This window comes from Scyliorhinus canicula, chromosome 9 (assembly GCF_902713615.1).
Source record: "Scyliorhinus canicula chromosome 9, sScyCan1.1, whole genome shotgun sequence".
NCBI lineage: Eukaryota > Metazoa > Chordata > Chondrichthyes > Carcharhiniformes > Scyliorhinidae > Scyliorhinus > Scyliorhinus canicula.
Window position 1 is genome coordinate 68,958,009 of NC_052154.1, and position 25,587 is coordinate 68,983,595.

General features: G+C 47.4%; 1 protein-coding gene across 3 annotated transcripts in view; it reads left to right on the plus strand.

The window, feature by feature from the left end:
- The window catches only part of LOC119971389, a 33,308-nt gene extending 16,025 nt beyond the window's left edge, over positions 1-17,283 (plus strand). For all 3 annotated transcript variants that reach the window (XM_038806857.1, XM_038806856.1, XM_038806858.1), the window contains exon 4: positions 13,308-17,283. In XM_038806857.1, the coding sequence (XP_038662785.1) occupies positions 13,308-13,393 (86 nt within the window). In that variant the 3' untranslated portion in view covers positions 13,394-17,283. The remainder of the gene's footprint in view (positions 1-13,307) is intronic.
- The last annotated feature ends 8,304 nt before the right edge of the window (positions 17,284-25,587 follow it).

A 25,587-nucleotide genomic window follows, 5' to 3' on the forward strand; every position in this document is an offset into this window, starting at 1 on the left:
TCCACCACCTTGTTCAAATCCCTTTAAAGGCTTTTAGTGAGTCCACACTCGTCACATGTATAGGCAGCCTATTCCAAAGATCAATTATTTTCTGGGTGGTGTTACTTCCTGGCAGCTAGCATCAAATTCTTTCCTAATTTATACTAAACCTAATCCTTTAGCACAGAAGGTGGCTATTCAGACTGTCATATCTGTATTGATGCTTTGAAAAGCTGACCAATTTAGTTCCTTTACTCTACAAATTAATTCTCTTCAAGTAACATGTCCAGTTGCCTTTTGAAAGTTCCCATGGAATGTGATTCCACCACCTTTTCAGGTAGTATGTTAAAATTTTAATAATACTTTGCTTCATTTCACCTTTAACTCTTTTATATCTGTGACCTCTGGTTTCTGACCCATTTGCCAGAGGAACCAATTCCTCCTGACTTCCCCTTCAAGTATTTCTGTAATTCTCTTTTGTAAAATCCTATTTCATCTGTTTCCACTGACTTTTCTTGCAGTGTATTCCAAATCTTGCTGTGTAAAAATAAATAAATAAAATATCCTTGCCTCTGGTTCTTTAGCAGTTATCTTAAATCTGTGTTCTTTGGTTACTGACCTTCCTGCCAGTCGATCAAGACCTTTAACAATTTTGAGCACTTCTATTTGCTTCCCCCTTACCATCACCACTGTTGTCAGGAGCTTCTCCAGTCTCTCCATATAACTGAAATCCCATGTCTCTGGTACCATAATGGTCAGCTTCGTCAGTAGTATCCTTCCTAAAATAATCCAGAATTGTATATAATACTCCAGCTGTGGCTAACCAGTTACTTTTAATTGTTTAGCAAGACTTCTTTGGGTTTTTTTCTATTCAATTTCTCAGTTGACAAAAATGTTCCGTGCTTTCTTTACTGCCTTATCAGCATGTCCTATCACTTTCAAAGATATGTGAATGTGCACCCCCAGGTCGCTCTGTTTTTGCACTTCCCTCAAAATAGCATAAATCTAGACATTGTAGTGTCTATACATGCTGATCATTCCCAAAATGCATTACTTCACATACACCCACATTAAATTGCATCTGCCATATGTCTGCCCATTTTACATGTCCTCCTGAAGTCTGTTAATATCTTCACTATTTACTACATTGTCAATTTTTGTAAAATTATATCGCCCACAAACTTCAAAATTGTGCAATTAATGCCTAAATCCAGTTTGTTTATACAGGGAAGCAGTGATCCTAATAGTGACCACCAGGGAACCCCACTGAACATTCTACAGTCAGAGAAGCATCTGTTCACACAAGAAGGCTGCTCACCGCCACCATTTCCAAGGGCAATTAGGGTTGGACAATGGTAACACAGTGGTTAGCACTGTTGTTTCACAGTGCCAGGGACCTGGGTTCGATTCCCAGCTTGGGTCACTGTATGGAGTCTGCATGTTCTCCCTGTGTCTGCGTGTGTTTCCTCTGGGTGCTCTGGCTCCCTCCCACAAGTCCTGAAAGATGTGCTTGTTAGGTGAATTGGACATTCTGAACCTTGAATACACAACCTCAGCCCAAATGCTTTCTGCTGTTATTGATTTGAAAGTGATCTGCCAGGCAGGGGCCCAATTCCAATTCCCCCAATGTGTGTGGATCTGCTGGCAGACAGGACCCAAATCCCACACATCCTGGTTTCATCCAATAAACCTGCAGACTATTCCGTGATGCCTTTATCCAGATCATTATTGTATGTCTTTATCCAAACACTTTTAAGCTTTTCCTATATGATTTCCACTTTCAAATTATTATAAATGAATTTTGTTTTAAAGTCAGGTGCACTCGTTTCTTAATTCTCAGTTCCTTGCCTGAATTTTCAGACTGCCCACTGAGCGACCAAACTGAAAAATAATTAATAGGGTGGGGGATATGGTTTTGTGTTTCCCCTTACCCCATGTACTATATCACTGCAGATGTGCAGGTTGCAAGTTAATTGATCCACAAGTGACACACTAGGACAGGAGAGAACATTTTAGGAGATATAGCTCCAATCGCTCCTCCCCCCGGCTGTTCTGGGTTTACTGATGTAGTGTTACCTTCTACAGCCAGTCATGTTTTGTCAGAACCAGAGATTCTTTCCTTTCCCACTAGTTAAACTTTATTTTTTTTGTAAATTTAAAGTACCCAATTCATGTTTTTTCCAATTAAGGGGCAATTTAGCGTTTCATATCCACCTATCCTGCACAACTTTGGGTTATGGGGGTGAGACCTACGCAGACACAGGGAGAAGGTGCAAACAGAGACAGTGACCCGGGGCCTGGACCGAACCCAGGTCCTTGGCGCCATGAGGTAGTAGTGCTACCACTGCACCGCCGTTCCATTATGGGAGTTATACGCACAAATGTTTGTGTAAGTTGGGAGCTAGACAAAAATGTGACCAGCTTCACAATGTTTGCATTTATTGGTGACGGTGTTGGTACTTGGTTGATTCCAGCCTTGCTTTCAGTTGCCCATCATACTGGGGAAGATTGCAGGGGAAAGAAAGAATATCATTTAACTAGAATATCCTTCCTGGTTTGCCTTGGAGGGAATTATTGGTGTTCAACAAGTCTGCTGCGGTTTGTCTAGCCTAAGAGATAAAGACTAAAGTAAACTTGTTTTGTTGCCTGGTTACCAGTCAAATTCTACACAAAGTATATGACATGGGACTTTATGCCTTGAAGTGGAATCAGGTGGAACACTCAGAAAATCCAGCCGAAAAAGCAAACTGCGACATTATCCAAAAACATAGACAAATGTCACATGAATACAGACCAAGCTCTACCTCGGCACCACTTACCAAACCCTCCACCTCTGATTTGTCACACTGTTTCTCTCCTATCTGGCATTACATGACCAGAAACGTCCATTAATTAATAAGTGGGAAGACTGAAATAATTGCCTTCAAACCATGCTGCAAACGCCATTCCCTGAACACCAGTTCCCCCCCCCCCCCCTTCCTGACCACTGTCTGAGGCTGAGCTAAAGGATCTGCAACTGTGGTGACCTATTTGATAGTAAACTGAACTTCTTTTTTTATATTTGTTTTTTTTTAAATAATTTTTATTGAAGAGATTTTTTTTACATGAAAATATTTACCCCCCCTAACCATAGACTATTACACAAGATTCCCTCTTAACAGATATCCCCCCCCCGCCCGACCCCCCGCGCGCGCTGTCCCTCCCCCCCCCCCCTCCCCCCCCCCCAAAAAACAAACAAAGCAACAATTAACATCAAACATGAACTGCGAACAAATTTGTCCGCATTACAACCTTAAATAACCCACCACACCCGTTGTTGCCCCCCCCCCCCCCCCCCCCCCCCCCCCCGGGTTGCTGCTGCTGCGACCTCTGCACCCTATCTTTGAGCCAAAAAGTCGAGGAAAGGCTGCCACCCGCCTGAAGAACCCTTGTACCGACCCTCTCAGGGCGAATTTGACCCTTTCCAACTGGATAAAGCTTGCCATGTCATTAATCCAAGTTTCCACGCTTGGAGGCCTCGCGTCCTTCCACTGTATCAGTATCCTTCTTCGCGCAACTAGGGACGCAAAGGCCAATATTCCGGCCTCTCTCGCCTCCTGTACCCCCGGCTCCACCCCAACCCCAAAGATCGCTAGTCCCCATCCTGGTTTGACCCTGGATCCCACCACCCTCGACACCGTCCTTGCCACCCCCTTCCAGAACTCCTCCAGTGCCGGACATGCCCAAAACATATGGACATGGTTCGCTGGGCTTCCCGAACACCTGACACATCTATCCTCACCCCCAAAGAACCGACTCATCCTTGTCCCCGTCATATGGGCTCTATGTAGCACCTTAAATTGAATGAGGCTAAGCCTCGCACACGAGGAGGAAGAATTAACCCTCTCCAGGGCATCCGCCCATGTCCCATCCTCTATCTGCTCTCCCAGCTCCCCCTCCCACTTGGCTTTCAGCTCCTCTACTGATGCCTCCTCCGCCTCCTGCATTACTTTGTATATGTCCGATATCTTCCCCCCTCCGACCCAGACCCCCGAGAGCACCCTATCGCTCGCCCCCCTACTGGGGAGCAAGGGAAACCCTTCCACCTGGCGTCTAGCAAATGCCTTCACCTGCAAATGTCTAAACATGTTTCCCGGGGGAGCCCGAATTTCTCCTCCAGCTCTCTCAGGCTCGCAAACCTCCCATCTACAAACAGATCCTTCAGCTGCCTGATACCCACCCTGTGCCAGCTCTGAAATCCCCCGTCCATGTTCCCCGGGATGAATCTATGGTTCCCTCTTAACGGTGCCTCCATCAGACCTCCCACTTCCCCCCTGTGTCGCCTCCACTGCCCCCAGATCTTGAGGGTGGCCGCCACCACCGGGCTCGTGGTGTACCTCGTGGGAGGGAGCGGCCATGGCGCCGTTACTAGGGCCCCCAGGCTTATGTTGCCACAGGACGCCCTCTCCATTCGTTTCCAAGCTGTCCCCTCCCCTTCCATCATCCACTTGCGCACCATCGACACATTAGCCGCCCAGTAATACCCCGAAAGGTTGGGTAATGCCAGCCCTCCACTCTCCCTACTCCGCTCCAAGAAGACCCTCCTCACCCTTGGGGTGCCGTGCGCCCACACGTAGCTCATGATGCTGCTCGTCACCTTTTTGAAGAAGGCCCTAGGGAGCAAGATGGGCAAGCACTGAAATAAAAACAAAAACCTTGGGAGGACCGTCATTTTAACGGACTGCACTCTGCCCGCCAGCGACAGCGGCACCATGTCCCACCTTTTAAATTCCTCCTCCATCTGTTCCACTAGCCTAGAGAAGTTCAACTTGTGGAGAGTCCCCCAGTTCCTTGCCACCTGCACCCCTAAATATCTAAAACTCTTTCCTGCTCTCTTCAACGGGAGTCTCCCGATTCCCTCTTCCTGGTCCCCTGGGTGTATCACAAATACCTCACTCTTACCCAAGTTTAGCTTATACCCCGAAAAGTCCCCGAATTCTGCTAGCAGTTCCATCACCTCCGGCATTCCCCCTTCTGGGTCTGCCACGTATAGCAGCAGGTCGTCCGCGTATAGCGATACCCGGTGCTCCTCCCCGCCCCTTGTCAGCCCTCTCCACCCCCCTGAGCCCCTCAGTGCCATCGCCAACGGTTCAATTGCCAGTGCGAAGAGCAGGGGGGACAAGGGGCACCCCTGTCTGGTCCCCCGGTGGAGCCCAAAATACTCCGATCTCCTACCATTCGTCACTACACTTGCCGTCGGGGCCGAATAGAGCAGCTTCACCCATTTAATAAATCCCTCCCCAAATCCAAACCGCTCCAGCGTCTCCCACAGGTACTTCCACTCCACCCTATCAAATGCTTTCTCCGCGTCCAATGCCACCACTATCTCCGCCTCCCCCTCCACTGCCGGCATCATGATGACGTTTAGCAGTCTCCGCACGTTCGTATTAAGCTGCCGCCCTTTCACAAAACCCGTCTGGTCCTCGTGTATCACCCCTGGCACACAATCCTCTATCCTGGTAGCCAGGATCTTTGCCAGCAGCTTGGCATCCACATTCAGGAGCGAGATAGGCCTATATGACCCACACTGCACGGGGTCCTTATCCCGCTTCAAGATCAGAGAGATCAGTGCCTGCGACATTGTCGGGGGCAGAGCCCCCCCCTCCCATGCCTCGTTGAAGGCTCGCACCAGCACAGGGCCCACCAGATCCGCATATTTTTTGTAAAATTCCACCGGGAACCCGTCTGGCCCCGGCGCCTTCCCCGACTGCATATGCCCAATCCCCTTGACTAGCTCCTCTAGCCCTATCTGCGCCCCCAGCCCCTCTACCAGCTCCTCTTGGACCTTGGGGAACCTCAGTTTGTTCAAGAAGCCCTCCATCCCCCCTCCCCTCGTCGACGGCTCTGACCGATACAGCTCCTTATAGAAGTCTCTGAAAACCCCATTTACTTCTGGCCCCTTCTGCACTATGTTCCCACCCCTCTCCCTCACTCCCCCAATTTCTCTAGCCGCATCCCGCTTGCGGAGCTGATGCGCCAGCATCCTACTCGCCTTCTCCCCATACTCATAAATCGCGCCCTGCGCCCTTCTCCACTGTGTCTCCGCCTTTCTGGTGGTCAACAGGTCAAACTTAGCCTGCAAACTACGCCGTTCCCCCAGCAGCCCCTCCTCTGGTGCCTCCGCATATTTCCTATCCACGTCCAGAAGCTCCCCCACCAGCCTCTCCCTCTCCTGTCTCTCCCTCCTTTCCCTATGTGCCCGTATGGAGATCAGCTCCCCCCGGATCACCGCCTTCAGGGCCTCCCATACCATCCCCACCTGCACCTCCCCCGTGTCATTAATGTCCAGATATCTCTCAATGCTCTTCCGGACCCTCTTATACACCTCCTCATCCGCCAGCAACCCCACATCCAGACGCCACAGCGGACGCTGGTCTCGCACCTCTCCCATTTCCAAATCTACCCAGTGTGGCGCGTGGTCTGAGACCGCTATGGCCGAGTACTCCACTTCCCGTACTTTCGGGATCAGTCCCCTGCTTAATACAAAAAAGTCAATTCTAGAATAGACTCTGTGGACATGGGAGAAAAAGAAATACTCCCTCGCCCTCGGCCTCCCAAACCTCCAGGGGTCCACCCCTCCCATCTGCTCCATAAACCCCTTTAACACTTCTGCCGCTGCCGGCCTCCTACTCGTCCTTGAACTCGATCTGTCCAACACGGGGTCCAGCACTGTGTTGAAGTCCCCCCCCATGATCAGGCCCCCTGCCTCCAGGTCCGGAATGAGGCCCAGTAGGCGCCTCATGAAGCCAGCGTCGTCCCAATTCGGGGCATACACATTAACCATCACCACTTTCTCCCCCTGCAGCCTACCCTTCACCATGACATATCTACCCTCTTTATCCGCCACCACCTCCGCCGCCACGAACGACACCCTCTTCCCTACCAGGATCGCCACCCCTCGGTTCTTTGCGTCCAGTCCTGAGTGGAACACTTGTCCCACCCACCCCCTTCTCAGGCGGACCTGGTCCGCCACCTTCAAATGGGTCTCTTGTAGCATTGCTACATCCGCCTTCAGCCCCTTCAAATGCGAGATTACTCTCGTTCTCTTGACCGGCCCATTCAGCCCCCTCACATTCCAAGTGATCAGGCGGGTCGAAGGGCAGCCCGCCCCTTTCCCCCGCCGACTAGCCATATCCTGTCTCCTGCTCGCCCCGGGTCAGCCCTCCCTTTCTGACCCGCTCCCCATGGCGATGGCCCCCCCCCCCCCCCCACCCCTCCAGTCCTCAACTTCTCCTCCCTGGCCTTTTCAGCAGCAACCCGGTGGCCCCCCCCTTCCCCCCTCCCCCTCCCCCCCCCCCCCCCCCCCCTCCCCTAGGCTAGGACCCTTCCTAGCCGCGACGCACCCTCCATAGTACTTCCGTGAGTCAGCTGGTTTACGCTGACCCGGCTGCCCCTGCCACACTCCGGCTCCTCCCGGCATGGGGGACGTCCCCCCCTTACCACCCCTCCTTGACCCCGCTCCAGCGCGGGAAAGGGAGCCATTGCTGACCACGCCCCTTACTCCCACCCCCCTCCCTCCTCTGCCCCGTGCGCGGGAAACCAGAGGAAAGCCCGCGCTTTCGCCCTGCCCCTCCCCGCCCCTCCATCTTCAGTTCCACCCCCGTCCCCGATCTCCCACTGATAAATACAAAACAACCAAAAACCCCACAAGGAACACATACCCCCGGCACTCCCCCCCCCCCCCCCCCCCCCCCCCCCCACCATAACATTATAAGTAACAGGAAAAAGAGAGAAAAAACTGGTATAGAGAACAAAAAGGGTCCAAAAATACGGCCAAGTGAAAATCCAACCAACAGAAAGCCACGTGTCCAGCTTAAAGTACCAGAGCGGCAACGGCCGCCACGTATCCCCTGGTTCTAGTTCGAGTCCGGCTTTTCTTCCTGGACAAAGGCCCACGCCTCCTCCGGGGACTCGAAATAGTGGTGCTGGTCCTTGTAGGTCACCCACAAGCGTGCTGGCTGCAGCATCCCGAATCTAATTCTCTTGGCATGCAGCACCGCCTTCGTCCGGTTGAACCGGGCCCGCCGCTTTGCCACCTCCGCACTCCAGTCCTGAAAGATCCTCACCGTCGAGTTCTCCCATTTGCTGCTCCTCTCTCTCTTGGCCCACCTCAGCACCCTCTCCCGGTCACTGAATCGCTGGAACCGAACCAGCACCGCCCTCGGGGGTTCGTTTGCTCTTGGCTTCCTGGCCATTACTCTGTAGGCCTCCTCCAATTCCAGGGGCGAAGGGACGGCCCCTGCCCCCATCAGTGAGCCCAGCATTTCTGCCACATACCCCTGGAGGTCCGACCCCTCCAGCCCTTCTGCCAGGCCCAGGATCCTCAGGTTTTTCCGCCTCATGCGGGTATCCATCTCCTCCAATCGGTTTTGCCATCTCAGGTGGAGTGCCTCGTGCACCTCCACCTTTCCCACGAGGACCGTGGCCTCCTCCTCCCTCACAGTCATCTCCTGCTGCAGCTCCCGAATTGACGCCTCTTGGGTCGCCTGTGCCCCCATCAGCCTGGTGGTCGTCGCGTTCATCGACTCCAGCAGCTCCACTTTCAGCTCCGTGAAGAAGCGCAGGAGAGCGGTCTGCTGCTCCTCCGCCCATTTCCTCCAGTCCTCGGGTGCGCCGCCGGCCGCCATTTTGGATTTCTTCCCCTGCTTTTTTCGGGGAGCTGCTGCCGCTTTTTTTCCTGCCCCACTTCGGGTGACGACCATAAATTTGACGGGGTTCTCCTCTGGGAACCTTCCCCCACCGGGAATTGCCGTTCCAGCGCCGTTAGGGGCCCTCCAATCGGCCCGAAAACACCTTCCTAACAGGAGCAGCCAAACGTGCGACTTAGCTGGTCATAGCCGCAACCGGAAGTCGTAAACTGAACTTCTAACCCCATGTCCTCTCTATTCCCAAGGCTGCCACTTCCACCTTTGATATGGTGAATTTCCATCTCTGCCTCAGCCCACCTGCTGCTGAAACTCTCATCCATGAATTTGTTCACTCTGGACTCAAGTATTCCAATCCTCCCCTGGTCAGCCTCCCACTTTCCACCGTCCATACACTTGGGCTCAAGCAATACTCTCCTGCCTGTATTCCAACTTGCACCAAGCTCCATTCATCCTCACCCATGTTTACTTCATCCCCATTGGTTCCAGTCTGCATCTGTGTGTTGATATCCCTCCATGGCCTTGGCTCTTCTCATCTCTGGCCCTGTAAATCTTCGAGATCTCTGCCCTCCAATTCTTTTCCACCCCCTCCATTTTCATCATTCTACAATTGCCGACTGTGCCTGCAGCTGCTTCCCCCTAAATTCTGGAGTTACCTCCCTAAGCCTCTCTACTTCGCATGACTTTAAATTGCTCCTTACGAACTATCACTATGACCAAGCTTCTGGCCATCTGTCCTAAATTCTCTATGCATCTCAGTAATCATTTTTTTCTGCTAACACTCCTGCAAAGCACCGTTGGACATTTTACTATGTTAAAGGTGCTATAAAAATGCAAATTTTCGGTATTGGATATACTGTCTTTCATGATGAGACATTAAATTGAGGTCCCATCTGTCCATGCAAGTTGATCTAAAAAAAATCCTGGAACAATATTCAAAGAAGAGCAGGGGAGTTCTCATGGTACCCAGGCTAATAGTTCTCCCTTAACCAGTAAATTTGTAATGCTATATTTCCTACACCACAACAGCAAATACACTTCAAAAGTATCTCACTGGCTGGATAGCTCTTTCTCATGTCCGCAGATTGTTGAAATCTCTGTGTAAATGCAAGTTCTTTCTTTCTGACATACAAGAATTTAGTGTTAAAGAGTTTTGGTACTGTTCTTTTTGAAGCCCCTATATGCTCAGATGTTTATACAACTTTATACGATAAATGTCCTATGGTTTCAACTGATACGTAATATGACAATTTACTGTTGCTGGGAAGCTTATACCAAACAGCACATTTAGAAAGCCATTTGTGCACCATAAGTGCAGACTTCCTTTTCGACGGATTATTTACATTGTAACTGAGAAATACAGATTTGAAGAAGTTTTGACTGGAAGTCCCAAAAACCTATTAGGTCTCCACCAGAGATCTTTACTGGACAAACATTTGGTGTTACTCAGTGGTGTACGGCCACTTCACAGTGAACTCCTGTTTATGATGATCACGTATCAGAAAGAAAAATCCAGAGAGCTGTGATTTCTAGTTTGTTTAATGATGCCTCTATTCACTACAGTTGTTCCTAGTAGCAGTTGCATCTAAAGGACTCCTTCACTCTCCCTGCACACATTATTAGATCAATGCCACAATGTAATTTGTCAGATTTGCTGTCAGGAAAATCACTAATTAGGCGGTTCAGTAACTGTAGAGTGCTTGTGTTATTCTCATTTATAGACTTCTGAAGTCCCCCATTATTTTTAGACTGAAACATTGAACCGTGGATTTAGCAGCAACATGAATTGAGTGCAACAGTTAATTTCTCTAAGTTATTCAGTTGAAGTTATTCAGTATGCCCGCCTCAAAATCACTTGGCTGAAAATGTGTAAATATGTGAGTACAAAGTTACTCACTAATTATTTTAGCTTTTTATTCCTGTTAACTCAAGTGAATACACGATAGTTGGAGGAAGCAAACAATTTGAGATTTGGGTTTCTTTTTTTAAAATAATTTTTATTGAAATTTTTACAAAATATAAACATCTTAACATACAACCGCGGTAACACCACATGAACAATAACCCCCCCCCCCCCCCCCCCCCCCCCAAGCTTCAAGAGCAACTTCAAACAAAAGGAAAGAACAAAAACAAAGAAAAAGAAAAAAACAAAAAAGAGAGAGATAGCACCCTCCACAAACCCATGTGCACAGTTCTCCCTCCCCCCAATCTTCTCCTCCCCCCCCCCCCCCCCCCCCCCCGGGGGTTGCTGCTGCTATCGGCCTATTTCCCTACCTCTCCGTCAGGAAGTCCAGAAAAGGCTGCCACCGCCTGAAAAGCCCTTGTACTGATCCCCTCAGGGCAAATTTCACCCTCGAGATTTGGGTTTCTAATCATATGGTCACTGATACACTTTTACTGATGTGCTTTGATGGAATGAAGAGTAATACTGAAGAACAAAGGATTCGCCGTAGAGCTGTTGGTTTCCGTGCTCGATTTGAACTCTTAAGGTGTTTAGAACAAAGCGCTTAAATAAATTAAACTTCAATTATGTTTCTTTGTTTAATTTTTCCGGGATGTATGCATAGCTGGCTAGGTCAGCATTTATTGTCCATCCCTGATCATCCTTGAGACGATGATGAGCTACATTCTTGAATTGCTGCAGTCCATGTGGTGTAGGTGCACCCACAATGCTGTTCGGGAACTCCATAATGTTGACCAGTGACATTTGATTTGATTTTGATTTTTTGACTTGATTTATTGTCACGTGTACCAAAGTACAGTGAAAAGTATTTTTCTGCGGCCGAGGAACGTACACAGTACGTATGTAGTAGACACAAGAATAATCAACAGGGAACATTGACAAATGGCACATCGACAAAACAGTGATTGCTTACAATGCGGAACAAGGGGCCAGACAAAGCAAATACATGAGCAAGAGCAGCATAGAGCGTCGTGAATAGTGTTCTTACAAGGAACAGATCAATCCGAAGGGGAGTCGTTGAGGAGTCTTGTAGCTGTGAGGAAGAAGCTGTTCCTATGTCTGGATGTGCAGGTCTTCAGACTTCTGTACTTTCTGCCTGATGGAAGGGTCTGGAAGAAGGCAATGCCTGGGTGGGAGGGGTCTCTGATAATGCTGTCAGCCTTCCTGAGACAGCGAGAGGTGTATACAGAATCAATGTGGGGGTGGCAAGTTTGTGTGATGTTGTGTGGCTGAGTTCACCATCGTCTGCAGTTTCTTGCGATCCTGGACCGAGCAGTTGCAATACCAGGCTGTGATGCAGCCGGATAGGATGCTCTCTATCACACATCTGTAGAAGTTTGTGAGAGTCGATGCAGACATGCCAAATTTATGTAGCTTCCGTAGGAAGTAGAGACGTCGTTGGGCTTTCTTGACTGTTGCATCAACATGAGTGGACCAGGACAGACTGTTGGTGATGGTGACCTCCAGGAACTTAAAGCTATCAACCATCTCCACTTCTGAGCCATTGATGCAGACGGGAGCGTGTGTGTCGTGCTGCGCTGCCTGAAGTCAATGATCAGTTCCTTGGTCTTTCCAACATTTAGAGAGAGGTTGTTTTCGGTACACCATGCAACCAAGTGATTTATCTCCCTCCTGTAGTCTGATTCGTCGTTGTTTGAGATACGGCCCACCACAGACGTATCATCAAACTTCTAGATTGAGTTGGAGTTAAATCTTGCCACACAGTCATGCGTATAGTTTTTTTCCTTTTAGTTTTCCAATTAAGGGGCAATTTAGCATGGCCAATCATTCTGCTCTGGGGGTGAGACCCATGCAGACACTGGGAGCATGTGCAAACTCCATAATGACAGTGAACCGGGGCCTCAATGCTGTGAGACAGCAGTGCTAACCACTGTGCCACCATGCTGCCCTGTGGTGATATGGTTCTGAGTGAGGATGGTGTATTATTTGGAGGGGAACTTGCAGGTGGTGGGTAGTGTTCCTATGCATCTCCTGCCCTTGTCCTTTTAGGTGGTAACGGGGACGAGTTTGGAAGGTGCTGCCGAAGGAGCCTTGGTAAGGTGCTGCAGTGCATCTTATAGATGGTACACACTATTGCCACTTTGGAGGGAATGAATGTTTCGGATAGTGGATGAAATGGAAGGAGTGAATGTTTAAGGTGGTGGATGGGTTTCCTGCCAAGCGGGCTGCTTTGCCTGGATGGTATCGAGCTTCTTGAGTGTTGTTTAGAGCTGCTCTCATCCAGTCAAGAGTATTCCATCACATTCCTGACTTGTGCCTTGTAGATGGTGGACAGGCTTTCATGAGTCGAGAGGAGGTGAGTTACTTGGTTAGGTTTTAAAAAGGAATATCAAGATGTCATTATCCAAATAAGTGCAGGCATTTGCATATTCCAGTTCATTTTTATTGTAGGGAGGATCTGGCAGAAAGACTGTACTTTGTATTCTATTGATCATTTTCCAGGGCATCAAGAAGTTGATCTATGTCGCAGGTGATAAATTGCAATTATTGTACAGCGCCTGCATAGATACACATAGTCTCTAGACCTTGCATGCTGCACAGAATCCCTGGGCAATTAGCTGTAATGTTGTTCTAACTATTACACCCTGTTAAATAAATAAGCCAGTGGTACAGATTGAAATAGCTTGGCTATTGTAACTTTGCTTTCCTCTTCCTTTTAGTTGTGCTGGACACGAATAAATGGTTTCATGAAACGCATATTTTGGGAGAAGATCTCAGTATTACTATTGGTTCGGAATATGACTGACTTCTGACAGGCCTTCACCTCAGGGAAACAAAATGCTTAACGCCACATTGTTCTGGCATCGGTGGAAGATTGGAGAAAGGATGCAGGGTGGGTTACTGACTCCATTCTAGTTTGGGTGTAATCCCAGCTGTGTGCATGAGAGGACAATTGTTCACCACCTCAAATGATGGTCAACTGAAGGGACTGTTAGATTGCATGTTTCTTTTAGCTGGCAGTATTTGAAAGGTTCATTTAATAACGTTAATTATTTGATATTTCTGAACATTGAAACCGGAGCAATAGGGGGGGTGAATGTGGCTCATTAATACCCTATTTCTGTCACTATATGTTCTTACAAAACCCTCAGCAAGTATAATGCACTTTCCCTTTGGATAACTATCTGTCAGAAAGTAAGACTTGAGTGACGGGGAGGGTGTGTGTGTGTGGTTGGGGGGGGGGGGTTCATCCCCATCGCCCCCCCCCCAAAAAACATCTGTTAATATTTCCTTAGAGGTCTGCACACAAAGTCAAAGTTACAGTCATAAAATGCTGCAAACCAAATTCAACACGGGTGTCAAATAATCATGCTTCAGTCCCTGCCCCAGCCAATATTTTTTAGATCTCTGGTCTGAACACTGAAACAAATTTCAGGCGGTAGCTATCTTTCTAGGTTTCCTGCTAGATACTTCCCTTTATTTGGCTTTTGTTCAGGGGCCAATTTACCCATTGGTTTCACATGGTTGACCACAGGGTCTTTTGCAAAGTATACAGAACTCTTCACATCTCAGTTCAACGTTTTGAAATCGGTTCACAGGTTATTGATCCCATCACTTTTGTCTTCGTGAACATGAAGCATTTCATGTATCTGGACTGTTGATTTCTCTGTTCTTCTCCCCTTTTTTCTTGCTGGTCAACAATGACTGTGAAGGACCATCAGTTCTAATGAGGGAATCATACTAAACCGAGTGTTAACTGAGCTTTTGGATATTGAATTGAATTACCTGGAAATTGCAACATGGGAGGCAGTGCCTTTGACCTGATTGTGCTGGTAATAATCCTCCACATGAACAGTGACCGTACAGCTCTGTGCCCGCACTATTCCCATGGCCCAGCTACTAACTGATCTCTTCACTTCACTTCAGTTTAAGCAATGTGCTTGTCAAATATTCCAGGATATTATTGGCGTCCAATGAGATGAGTTTGCAGCTAAGAGCTTTTTGTTCCAATTCTTGAAAACGATTATAAAATGGCAGCTCTGAGCTTTTGACTCCATTGACATAATTGCAACTTTCAATTTGAGCGGTAGCTGTGAATAATATGGCTAATTTCATCAATATATTTTGCAGCCAGCATTAGCTTTTCCAGATATTTCTAACTTGATGTCAGAAATATTTATAGTTTGAAAGAAAAGATAGTAACAGGAAGACTTTTGCTATTAAATACAATTGAAATATCAGCACAACATTTAAAAACTAAAAGGCTTAATAACATAATCTAGCTCATTGATACACTTACACGGTCAGGCACTCTGCAATGTGACTCGATGGATCAGCTGTATACTGTGGCACAGAGCCATTCAGACCATGAAGGACCAAGGTTTGAGCAGTGATCTATGGAGAGTTGAAAAGTCATGTCAATGACCTGTGTATGTCCAGGCTTTGGGAGAGACATAGTGTGGTTTGTGGGGAGGGAATGGAAAAGTTGTGGGTGGGTTCTATTCCCGATTGTTATCCAGTGATCCCTGCTCTTTGGACTGAACCTTTGACTTACTGGTAGGATCAGAAGGTGCAAACTTTGAAATCCACTCCATTCCTTATGAGTCGTGACCTAAGCTCTGGTTGAATTCCTATGGAATTCTTGGGTTTGAGTGGGTTTATGGGAGCCTGTAAAACCCTCCCACTAGATAGGACTAATCACCGTATCAACTGGTAGTAAGTAGAATTCACATTGCAGCCTTTCAAACTGTTAATCAACCTGCATGTCTTTCCACTGCTTCATACTCTTCTCCAAAGGAAGGAAACAGCCTCCCTGCCTGTGATGTGTATGTGGGCACAAGAGCAGGTTCTGTTTAAATAAAATTTCCAGGCTCATCAATCCACAGTGCACTTTGGGCTAGGCTTATATGCAAAGTAATTGAGAGTTGCTTGCATCTGTGTACCTGGAGCTGCCTTTAATGAAAGAAAGGCAAGTGTATAACTAAAGTGAAGTTGACCTTTGTGGAAATGCAAACATCAATGTTCCTGGCCAAACACGTGATGATTCTTTACTGCCCATTCGGACGAGTCATATGTTCCCTTATTTCCACTTTTCACCGGAAAGAGAAAAACTTTTGCTGCCTTTTCAAAGGATGAGATTGTGGTGTCCATTTTTCATGTGAACCTGGCTATTTAACTGCAGATTTCACAGTTGGTGTCCACACTCAGGCTGCTGGATAGTGATCCAGAGCTCATACCCTGACAACATTTTGCTTCCCTAATCCAAGGGACTGAGGTCTATTTTAGCACCCCACTCCCCACATCCCTTTTTGAATGTAGGCACAACACCAGCTGTCCACCTGTCCTTTCCTATGGATGTTGATTTATGTGTATTATTTATACCTAGTGCCTCTGCTAACTATTCTCTCGCTTTCTTGAGATTGCATGGGTGCACATCATTCAGACCTGGAGTTCTATCCTATTTTAGTTTTACGTGTTGATCATTCTTTTTCATGATTCCATCTCAATACTATTATTTTTGAGCTCAGCCTCCCATGAAGTGTCTATGTTGTAACTAATGTTTAGCCTATCTAAAGAGGGGGAAAATATTGCCGAAAGGAATTTAATGGCATAACTGCTATGGAGGAAACATAGAAAGCACAATGCTGAGTCAGCGAAAATTCCTATGGCATTGCTTTTGGTTGGACATATTCCAAAACTATTTACACACATGTAGTAACCAAACCATGTTAATCTGTAAATTAGCTCTGGTTGAATTTTCCCATCCAGCATAATACCTCAAAACTAAACTTGGCATGCCCAGCTCAGGAGTGTAAGAAAATGTTAAAACTCCATATCTGTGGTGTTTGGGTGCACATCATGAATAAGTGGGAAAATGTTATTGTCTGTAATTTATGCTTGTCTGATCTTATCTGAACTTGAGGATTACGGAAAAAAAGTTTGTCAAAGCTTTTCAGCTTGCGCTCATCAGGACAATGACAAGAATACCAATGTCAGGAGAAGCAACAACAACTTTATACTGTATGAGAAGAGGATGCTGATTGGTTGGAAAGTGGACTGATTGGTGGAGGCATTGCCATGGAGAATGCACCAGTTGATGGTAACTGATAGTTAACTGCCAAGGATTGTCAAACTAGACAGCTTAACCCTGGTCAAGGTATTGCCAAAAGCATTATTTCCCCTGACACTAGTATTCTTGCAATTGCCCTGTTGAGTACAAGATGAAAAGCTTTGACAAGATGTCTTTTTTCAGCAATGCTCAAATTCTGTACTACCAAATGACATTTGTCTGAATTCCTAAGTTTGAGCCCCTAATTTCCATCCACACCAATTATTCCATAATTCACTCTACAAATGCTGAGCTTTTATCAGCTGTTGTCTTTAAAGTATCACTTTTGAAGCAGTGAATGCCAAGTCTTTTTGAAGTTGGGCATATTACATGTAGCATCTGTTAAACTCAGTTACTATTTGTGTCCAAATTCCTTTGTTTCACTTGTCTATACTTCTGTGAGGTTACTTCTGTACCTGCAGTGTTTGTATGTGTACAGTGCTTAATGTTTGAAAGGCATGCGGTTACCCTGGCCTTGTATTATTTATAGTCCTGTGGACACCTCTTGTCAAAATTTCTCAAGTTACTTGATGTAACCCATCTATGTAATGTTTTATATGGAAATAAAGCATTTCTGTGGTAATGGAGTTATATTTTTCTCTTTATTAATGTTGTCTGGTATTATATTTAAACCTGTCATAAACTGTGCAGAGTCATTCTGCTTCCAGAGACTATATTTGACAACAAGGTTAAAACTCCAACAGAAATTTACCACGCCGGGCACCATTTCATCTACTTACACTTGCAAATCACTATTAATGTAGCAATTTGCTCTCAAAACGCTTCATATAGCTCAAGATGGCCTTAACAGGAGTCTGTGAATGAAAAAGGATAGATTCAAAGGGTGCAGACCTCTCTTCCAGTACAGTGTTCCAGTTTGAAGCCTCCAACACAAGCACCCACACCCACCACCCATTTCTGTCTGAAGACAGGGTTGAAAGCCAATCTGGAAAAAATCAATTCCTCAAGCTTAGAAGTCTTGCTTCACAATCTGTTGCCTCCTTTAACCTCCCTGAACCATTTCCAGATTCATCCAGGCCTGCCCCAAATTCCTGATGAAACTTACCTGAGTTAAGTGTCAAAAGCACATTCAATTTTACCTATTCTGAGAGATGGCTGATCAAACTTAATTTTTTTTCTTTAATCACTTCGATATAAGAAAGTACAATTGGTAAATGTTAATTACTTGATTGAAACCATGCTTATTTGTCATTTGGTAATTCCTGATATTTTTATGGTATGAAATCATGGAAGCAAAACAGTACAAGGGTAGCTTTCTGCTCGGTTACCTTGGGTTTTTTTTACCACATAGTAGAACTTCCCATTAGCTCTGGCCACTAATTGGAATCCGCTACTATCTGTGAAAGGGCAATTGTTATAAGAATTCTTTGGTGCTTAGCAGTAACTCATCTTCAGGCTTCCCAGATGGTCATTGTTAATTTGTGAACAATGTACGAATGTACAACAGCCAAGCTTGACGCCATCATCGGTCAGCATTGACAATCTGGGAAGAGTCACTGGAGAGGCGCCAGAAGTAGGAGTTTCTCTGCAGAGCCCAGGAGCCAAGTACCAGAATTGGAGCACTACAATGGTCACCCTAAGAATCAAGTACCTGAAACCCTGTATGGCTCAGTTTTCACATACAACCTGTAACAGAACCAATGGAGCAAGTGCATCACTGTGGTTGAATTAAATGTGTTTTCAACTATGTAAAAGTAAACAAATTGAAATTTTTACACTGAATTGTTTGACTAAGTTCAAAAGTAATCACAACCATGAATAGGAAATTCCAGAAAGTTCCCCCCCCCCCCTAGTCCCACAGTTACGGGGAAGTAACTGCTTTTGATTTTCTTTATCATTGCTATCTGAATGATTAAGGGGTCATTGTTTCATTCTTGTTTGTCAAATGTTCAGTTCTTTGGGTTGGAGGCTGCCTGATTTATTACGTTTTCTGATTAAACATCAAGAAGAATTAGAAATTCACTGCATCTCAAACTTGTTGAAAATATATTTTCCATAAAGTGTCCCCATTTTAGTAGATTGAAGTAGTGCGAAGCTGACCACCTTTCTTAAATTATTTTGCAATGGTTTTTCCCAACTCTCAAATTGGAACAGCAAATCACGCAAATGAAAACGTCACACTACTGAAACATTTTGCGCATGTGGAGGTTTCGATAAACAGTAATAAATAAGATGCAGTCTGATGTGACATCAGAATGTACCAATGCACTTTACAATGAATGAGGTTATGTGGCACGTTGGCACAATGGTTAGCAGCACTGCCTGGCAGTGCCAGGGACCCAGGTTCAATTCTGACCTTGGGTGGCTGTCTGGAGTTTGTGCGCGCGCGCACACACACACACACACACCCCCCCCCCCCCCGGGCCTGCGTGGGTTTCCTCCAGCTGCTCCGGTTTCCTCCCATAGTCCAAAGATGTGCAGGTGAGGTGGATTGGCCATTCTAAATTGCCCCTTAGTATCCAATGGTTAGGTGGGATTATGGGGATAAAGTGTGGGCCTAGATAAGGTGCTCTATCAGAGGGCAGATGTAGACCCGATGGGCCGAATGGCCTCCTTCTGCACTGCAGGGATTCTGTGCTTGATTACTTTTAAATTGTAGGTACTCGTGCAACATAATGAAGCACTGCAATCATTTAGATTTTGATTGAAGGATAAATATTGGCTTGGAGAATTCCCCTGCTGCTCTTCAAATGGTGTCACCTGAGAGGAAAGGTAGGTCCTCGGTTTTCCATCTCATCTGAAAGGCTATACCTCCAACAGTGCCATTCTGCCTCCACAATGGCCGTGAAGTGTCATCCTAGATTCTGTGCCCTGTCGAGTGAGACTAGGGCCCCCAGCCTTCTGATTCAGAGGCAAGAGAGCTACCGCTGAGCCACAACTGACTCCAAAATAGTCACTCAACTGTTTCTATTGGTTTAATGGCTCTCGAGCTTTTTTGTTTTTTGTTGCCTCTTTGAATCACAAACATTTCTGTAACGAGAAGTATATTTCTGTATTAAATTAATTATACGATTTGGTATATATATCACTTTTGTTTCATTAAATGTGAACCTTGTTGCTGTGCTGAGCAACAAGGGCATACCTTCAACAAGCACGATCACATGTTGCGTGCAATATTCATTCTGGCTCAGTACTTTGCTTTCAGAGTGGAAGGTCCAGCTTCACAGAAGCGTGTTTTACAAAATGGGGCCAAGACTTGTATAGCTGCAGAAGAAGCAGGCCTAAATAAATCAGCGCATTCACAATTGGGTGTATCTAAATGTTCTTTCACTGAACTTGTTTCCTGTTTAAATATTATTGAGCACTTCTGAGAGCTCTGGGACAAAGAGTGGCAGTTTAGCCTCAATAATCTCACTAAAGGAATTTGTATCCTGCAAATGTGTAGCAGGTTGCCCCATTGTGAATTGTGCAAAATAAGTATTGCATTTGTTCAATCCATCAGAAAGATGTACCACTGGCTCTAGTTTGATCATGTTGATGTCAGCTTTTTTTCTTGAATTTGTGAGCTCAAACATTCCCCCATGAGACAGGAACATTCCAGATTTGTGGTTTATTTTTAAATGCATCAATTCTTCATGGGGACAGAAAATGTCCCACCTTCTCCCACCTTGCATAGCTTGATTCAGCTTATCTATTTCACTGAACACATCTATAAGTTTAGCCAGTTACACGTCATCATTCAACACATAGGCAGTTTCCCGTTGTATATACCTCTCCCTGGAAATCAAATATATGGGGGGAGGATTCTGCCCCAAAATAGTCATTTTGCCTCCATGTGCATCAACATGGAAATGTACTCTGCATCCACAGAATCAGAATTGTTGCAGTGTAGAAGGAGGACATATGGCTCATCACATCGACATCAGCTCTCCAAATTAGCAATTCGCTTAGTTCTATTCTTAGGGTGGCACAGTGCCTCACTGCTGAGTCACAGTGCCAGACACCCGGATTCAATTCTGACGTTGAGTGACTGTGTGAAGTTTGTACTTCCTCCCTGTGTCTGCGTGGGTTTCCTCTGGATGCTCCAGTTTCCTCCCACAGCCCAAAGATGTGCAGGTTAGGTGGACTGGCCATGCTAAATTGTCCCTTAGTGTCCAAACGGTTAGGTGAGGTTATGGTGATAGAGTGAGGGCCTGACCCTAGGTCGGGTGCTCTTTCAGAGGGTTCGTGCAGGCTGAATGGGCCGAATGACCACCTGCCATTCTCTCGGGATTCTATAATTCATCCTCTTGCCTTCTCCCCATAATCCTGCACGTTCTTCCTCTTCAGATAACAGCTAATTTCCTCTTGAATGCCTTGATTGAATCTGCCTCCACTACAAACTGAGGCAATGCATTCCAGATCTTAGCCACTCACTGCTGAAAAGTTTTTTGTTCTCGTATTGTTTTGTTTCTTACACAAATTACTTTTGTTCTCGAGCATATCACCCATGGGAACAGTTTCTTCCTATCTACACTATTCAGACTCCCTCATGATTTTGGATACCTCAGAAAATGCTGTAACCTGGTGTTTGTTGCTCTGGATTTGATAAAATTAATGGGTGTTACCATTGTGTTGGAAACACTGTAGAAAATACAGCAAGTTCATCTCAGTGCCACAAGCCATGTGTCCAAGTAGTATGAAATGGAGCAGCTTTTCTTTTTTACGCACAGCATCCAAAATCTTTCCAGCCATTGCTGCAGCTCCACTAGTACCAAACCCAGTGCAATTTGTCCATCTGGAGCTGTGAGATCATCCAACAATTCAAAAACAGTGCGATTGTCTTGAACTGTTTACAAAACAAAACATTCTATTTTATTTCCTTATGCCACACAAAGGAAATGGGATATTTTAGAAATGTCGGTGGATTCTTCAAGTTGTATAGCAAAGGTATTGCCTCACAACTAACCACTGCAAAACAAAGTCTTCTGTGACGGTAAATCAACCCATTGATGGTGTAATTAACATTGCTAATTTTAAATGTTCCTTGGATTTAGATGTTATTACTCACACATCCGACCTCTCCAGCCCTTAACCTGGTAAAGGATGCCCTGTTACCGTTTCTCTGTGGATTTTGTTGCTTTGAAGGTGATGGTCATGTTAAAAATGTATCCATGTCTGGTATCCTCCCAGTGCTCCGGTTTCTTCCCATAAGTCCCGAAAGACGTGCTTGTTAGGTGAATTGGACATTCTAAATTCTCCCACAGTGTACCCAAACAGGCGCCGGAGTGCGGCGATGAGGGAATTTTCACAGGAACTTCATTGCAGTGTTAATGCAAGCCTACTTGTGACACTAATAAAGATTATTATTTGTGTTTACAATTATCTTTCTCAGCCTCCAAATATTTCCATTCGATTTCAACGGCTCATTGTATTATCAACTACTCAGCAATCAGATGTGATTTTTCTTTTGCTTTGGGAGTTTTACTCATCACTGAGCAGGATGAGACTACAAACTTTTTATCCGTGATGGTTTTGGATTTCACCACTAATAAATTCCTTACCCTTACAAATAAACTTGTCCGTACATATTTCATGCTTGGTAATTAAATGTCTCTGTAATTTGGAGCATTTGAAAGATTTCTTGGACAGTCCTTTAGCACAAATTACACCCAGTGGTTGTGACATGTTTTACTTCCTAATGTAAATAAAACCAATATTCAAGAAGCCATCTTCATATTACCTTACTTTTGCGGGGTGAATTGATATGTTTTAATCCTTGGTGTTCTTCAGCCCTTACGGTTAAACCTGATGAAGGAAGTTCTGTTAACATTTCTCAGTTGGGACTTCCGGTTGCGGCTATGCCTGGCTAGGTCGCACGGTCGGCAGCTCCCGCCGATAACGGACTTTTGGGCCCTTTTAAGGAGCCTCAGCGACATTTCTTAGATGATTCCCGGTGTGGGAAGGCAGCAGTGAGGTTCCCCCAGCACTGTATGGAGTGGACCAGGAGCGGAGCGGTCAAAAAAGTGGCTTTAGAGCAGAGAGGAGAACGGGCGCGAAAAAACAAGATGACGGCGGGCGGGGATCAGGCAGTGTGGGCCCAGTGGTCTCGGGGGCAGCAGGAGTTTTTAAAAAGCTGCTTTGCTGACTTGAAGGCAGAGATGTTGGCCCCTATGAAGGCGTCGATTGAAAGGTTAGTGGAGACCCAGAAGATGCAGGGGACAGCGATTAAGGAGGCGCAGCAGAAGGTCTCTGACAATGAGGACGAGATTCTGGGCCTGGTGGTTAAAGTGGAAGCGCACAAGGCGCTTCGCAAAAAATGGCAGGTGAAGCTGGAGAATAGGTCGAGGAGGCAGAACCTGCGGATTCAGGGTCTCCCTGAAGGCGTGGAGGGGTCGGATGCTGGGGCGTATGTGACCACGATGCTGAGCATGCTGATGGGTGCGGGGGCCTTCCCGAGGCCCCTGGAGCTGGATGGAGCGCACAGAGTCCTGGCCAGGAGGCCGAGGGCGAATGAACCACCGAGGGCTATGGTGGTGAGGTTCCACCGCTTCACCGACAGGGAGTGTGTCCTGCGATGGGCGAAGAAGGAGCGGAGTAGCAGGTGGGAGAATACCGAGATCTGTATTATAGGACTGGAATGCAGAACTGGCCAAGAAGCGGGCAGGATTCAACCGGGCTAAGGCGATCCTCCACAGGAAGGTGGTGAACTTCGGGCTGTTACAGCCGGTGAGGCTGTGGGTCACATACCAGGACCGACACCACTATTTTGATACGCCGGATGAGGCGCGGACCTTTATCAAAAGCGAGAAGCTGTACTTGAATTAATGGTTTGCATTATGTTATGGGGATGTTGGTGAGGGAGTGGGGGCGATACTTGTTTGGGTGGGGTTTTTTTTTCTTCCCCGCGTTTTCTTGGGAATGGGTGGGCCTGTAGCCAGAGGCCCTCCGGGACTGGGGTGAGGTCGTAGTTGAAAGGAGCTGCGCCACAGGGGGTGGGGTTGGCCCAGGCAGGGAGTGTGGCTTCCCGCGAAATGGTGGGGGCAGTACCTGAAGCGGGGGGGGAGGCGGTACTGTGTTTGATGTCCGCGTTGGTCTACATGGGGTGCGGGGTGGGGTCTTTCACTACCCCACTTTGGTGGGGGGAGGGATGGTGATCTGGATGGGAAATCCAAAAGGGGATTGGAGGCAGAGGTGGGAGCGGCCGGGGTCAGCTTGAGTCAGCTGACTTACGGGAGTGCAATGGGGGGGGGGCAGGGGGTTAAGTAGCTGCTTGGTCGGGGAAGAGGGGGTTTGGGAGGGGGGAACTGGGTTGCTGCTGTGCTGATTGAGGTGGAGTTGACGGTAATAGGGAGAGTCGGGGCGGGGAGCCTCCGCCTGGGGGGCTGGAGAGTGCGGGAGGCGCGGGCACGTGGCTGGCCTAAAAAAGGAGATGGCTAGTCGGCAGGGTGTTTGGGGGGGGGGGGGGGGGGGGCAGGTAGCCCCCCGATCCGGCTGATCGCGTGGAACGTGAGAGGCTTGAATGGGCCGGTCAAGAGGGCCTGGGTGTTTTCACACTTAAAGGGGCTGAAGGCAGACGTAGCCATGCTACAGGAAACACAGCTGAAGATCGCGAACCAAACTAGGCTGAGGAAGGGATGGGTGGGACAGGTTTTTCACTCAGGGCCGGATGCAAAAAACAGGGGGGTCACAATCCTGGTGAGTAAGCGGGTGGCATTTGAGGCAGTGGGTATTGTGGCGGATAAGGGGTGTCGATATGTTATGGTGAGTGGCAGGTTGCAGGGGGCCCAGGTGGTGCTAGTGAACATGTATGCCCCAAAGTGGGACAATGCAGGGTTCATGAATTGGATGTTGAGTCGGATCCCGGATCTGGAGGCAGGTAGTTTGATAAATGGGGGGGGGGACTTCAATACGGTCCTGGACCCGACACTGGATCGGTCTAGATCGAGGTCGGGTAAGAGACCAACAGCAGCTAAGGTTCTGAAGGGGTTTATGGACCAGATGGAGGGAGTGGATCTGTGGAGATTTGCCAGGCCAAGGGCGAGGGAGTTTTCCTTCTCCCATGTACACAAGGCTTAGTCGCGGATAGATTTTTTTCATGGTAAACACGGCGCTAATCCCGAGAGTGGAGGGGGTGGAGTACTCAGCCATTGCGATCTCGGACCATGCCTCGCACTGGGTGGTGCTGGAGATGGGGAAGGAGAGAGGTCAGCGCCCTTTGTGGCAAATGGACATGGGACTACTGGCGGACGAGGAGGTCTGTGGGCGGGTCTGGGGGGTGCATCCAATGATATGTGGAGGCCAATGATAATGGGGAGGTGGCGGTGAGTGTGGTCTGGGAGGCGCTGAAGGCAGTGGTTAAGGGGGAGTTAATCTCAATCAGGGCCCACAGGGAGAGGATGGAGAGGGAGAGATTGGTGGGGGAGATACTGAGGGTGGATAGGAGATATGCGGAATCCCCTGAGGAGGGGTTGCTGAATGAGCGCCGGAGCCTCCAAACGGAGTTTGACTTGCTAACCACGGGGAAGGCTGAGGCCCAGTTGAGGAGGGTACAGGGAGCAGTGTATGAGTATGGGGAGAAGGCAAGCCAGATGTTGGCGCATCAGCTGTGGAAGAGGGAGGTGGCTAGGGAGATTGGGGGAATTAAGGATAGGAGGGGGATCACGGTGCGGAGTCCAGCTAAAATAAACAAGGTCTTTAAGGACTTTTATCGTGAATTATACGAATCAGAACCCCCGGAAAGGGGGGGGGGGGGGGGGGTGCGACAGTTCCTGGACCAACTGAGGTTTCCAAAGGTGGAGGAAGGGTGGTTACAGGGATTGGGGGCTCCAATTGGAATGGAGGAGTTAGTTAAGGGGTTGGGGAGTATGCAGGCGGGTAAGGCCCCGGGGCCGGATGGGTTCCCCGTTGAGCTCTATAGGAAGTTCTCGGAGCTGTTGGGGCTGCTGTTG